This window comes from Clupea harengus, chromosome 13, assembly GCF_900700415.2.
Source record: "Clupea harengus chromosome 13, Ch_v2.0.2, whole genome shotgun sequence".
NCBI classification, from domain to species: domain Eukaryota; kingdom Metazoa; phylum Chordata; class Actinopteri; order Clupeiformes; family Clupeidae; genus Clupea; species Clupea harengus.
Window position 1 is genome coordinate 29,731,529 of NC_045164.1, and position 2,500 is coordinate 29,734,028.

The 2,500-nt window shown below is 44.8% G+C and overlaps 1 protein-coding gene across 1 annotated transcript in view; it reads right to left on the bottom strand.

The window, feature by feature from the left end:
* Positions 1 to 1,465: 1,465 nt before the first annotated feature.
* Positions 1,466 to 2,500, bottom strand: part of LOC105911142 (vasoactive intestinal polypeptide receptor 2-like) — a 30,675-nt gene continuing 29,640 nt past the window's right edge. Inside the window, exon 13 of the mRNA XM_042709669.1 lies at positions 1,466 to 1,649. Within this exon, the coding sequence (XP_042565603.1) occupies positions 1,500 to 1,649 (150 nt within the window). The 3' untranslated portion in view covers positions 1,466 to 1,499. The remainder of the gene's footprint in view (positions 1,650 to 2,500) is intronic.

The window sequence follows — 2,500 nt, forward strand, 5'->3', positions numbered from 1 at the left end:
ACATTGACCCCACGCACCGTGAGGAGGATGGTTCGACTGGAAAAAGAATCTCCAAGGATCACAGCTGGAGAATTGTAGAGGTGAGTTGAGTCTTGGGGTCAGAAAGTCTCCAAAACTACCATCAGACGCCACCTACATCACCACAAGTTGTTTTGGAGGGTTGCCAGAAAAAAGCCTCTGCTGTCAATCAACTACAAACTAAAGCGCCTACAGTTTGCCAAATGTAAGTCAGACTTTCAATGGGGCCGAGTTATATGGTCAGATGAGACCAAAATAAAGCTTTTTGGCAACAAACATCAAAGGTGGTTTTGGCGTAGACAGAAACATAGCCATACAGAAAAGACCCCCATACCCAATGTGAAGTATGGTGGCGGATCTTTAATGTTGTGGGGCTGTTTTTCTTCCAAAGGCCCTGGACATCTTGTTAGGATACATGGTATCATGGACTCCATCAAATACCAGCAGATATTATATGAAAACCTAACAGCCCCCTCCAGTAAGCTTAAAATGGGCTGTGGTTAGACCTTCCAGCAGGTCAATGATCCAAAGCACACCTCAAAATCAACACAAAAATGGTTCACCGACCGCAGAATAAAGGTTTTGCCATGGCCATCACAGTCCCCCGACTTAAACCCCATAGAAAATCTGTGGGATGAGCTGAAGCCGAGTCTACAAACGTTGACCTCAGAATCTGAAGGATCTGGAGAGATACTGCATGTAGGAATGGTCTCAGATCCTGTGCCATGTGTTCACCAACCTCATCACGCATTATAGGAGAAGACTCAGAGCTGTTATGTTGGCAAAGGGAGGGTGCACAATACATTAAATTAAGGGGTGCCAATAATTGTGGCACACATGTTTTGGGGGAAAATATTTATTTAATGTCAACAGTTTTTTTTTCTTTCAATAGTTTTACTTCAATGAAAAGGTAGGATTTTTGTGAATATTTTGAGTGAAAGACCAAGAGGATAAACAGCAAAGACATATTTTTTTATAGCCTGTTTTGCTCATATTCACTAGGGGTGCCAATAATTGCGGAGGGCACTGTACTCATACACACACACACACACACACACACACATATACTCATACACACATATATACACACACTCATACACACACACACACACACACTCATAAACACCTACACATACATTCATACACACACACACCCTCATACACACACACTCATACACTCCTACACGTACCTTCATACACACTTACACATACACACACCTTCATACACACTGACACATACACTCACATATACACACATTCATACACTCATACATTTACACATACACACGTACAAATTCATACACTTACACACACAAACTCATAAACACGCACACACACACACATTCATGCTCATATACACGATACACAATCAGTAGATTTGTCTGACTTCTGTGAAAAACCTAATGCCTCAAACCTCTCTATCCCCCTCTTCTCTTCTCCCTCTCTTTCCCTCCCTCTCCTTCCTTCCCTCCCCCCCTCTCTCAGAACCCAGTGGTCTCGCTCTGTTGTAGTGACTGTGCTCGCTGGCGTGCAGCTGATTGGCTGCTGCGCACTGATGCATTATGGGAGAGCGTGTGTTGGGGTTCGCTCAGACAGACGCTCCTCCACTTCCTCTTCAGCTCGCCCTGCACCTGTCAATCAAAAGGGGGGTCAGAGAGAGAGCATTTATGTGTGTGAGTGAGTGTGTGTGTTTACATTTACGTGTGTGTGTGTGTGTGTTTGCGTTTATGTGTTTGCGTGTTTGCGTGTTTGCGTGTTTGCGTGTTTGCGTGTTTGCGTCTGTGTCTGTGTCTGTGTCTGTGTCTGTGTCTGTGTCTGTGTCTGTGTGTTTCTAATTGCAATTGGCTCCCCTTTGATCTAAGTTGGTCAGCATACCTTTGATATCAGCAGCATGATGAGAGAGAGAGAGAGAGAGAGAGAGGAATGGGAGAGAGAGAGAAGGGAGAGAGAGAGAGGAAGGGAGGGAGAGAGAGAAGGGAGAGAGAGGGAAGGGAGAGAGAGAAGGGAGCGAAAGAGGGAGAGAGAGAGAGAGAGAGGGAGGAAGGGAGAGGGAGAGGAGGGGAGAGAGGGAGGGATGGGAGGGAGGAAGGGAGAGAGAGGAGGGGAGAGAGAGAGTAGGGGAGAGAGAACATGGGTGTCAAAAATACCAAATGTCCTCTTTATTAATTTGTAAATCCATACTGTAATGGGTCATACTAATATTATATTATAACATTATATTATAATATACTAAAGGGCCACTATACATTTAATGAAAATGTATGAAGATGTAACATCCCTTTAGACACCACACACACACACACACACACACAGACACACACACACACACACACACACACACACACACACACACACAGACACACACACACACACACACACACACACACACACACACACACACAGACACACACACACACACACACACACACACACACACACAGACACACACACACACACACACACACACACACACACACACACA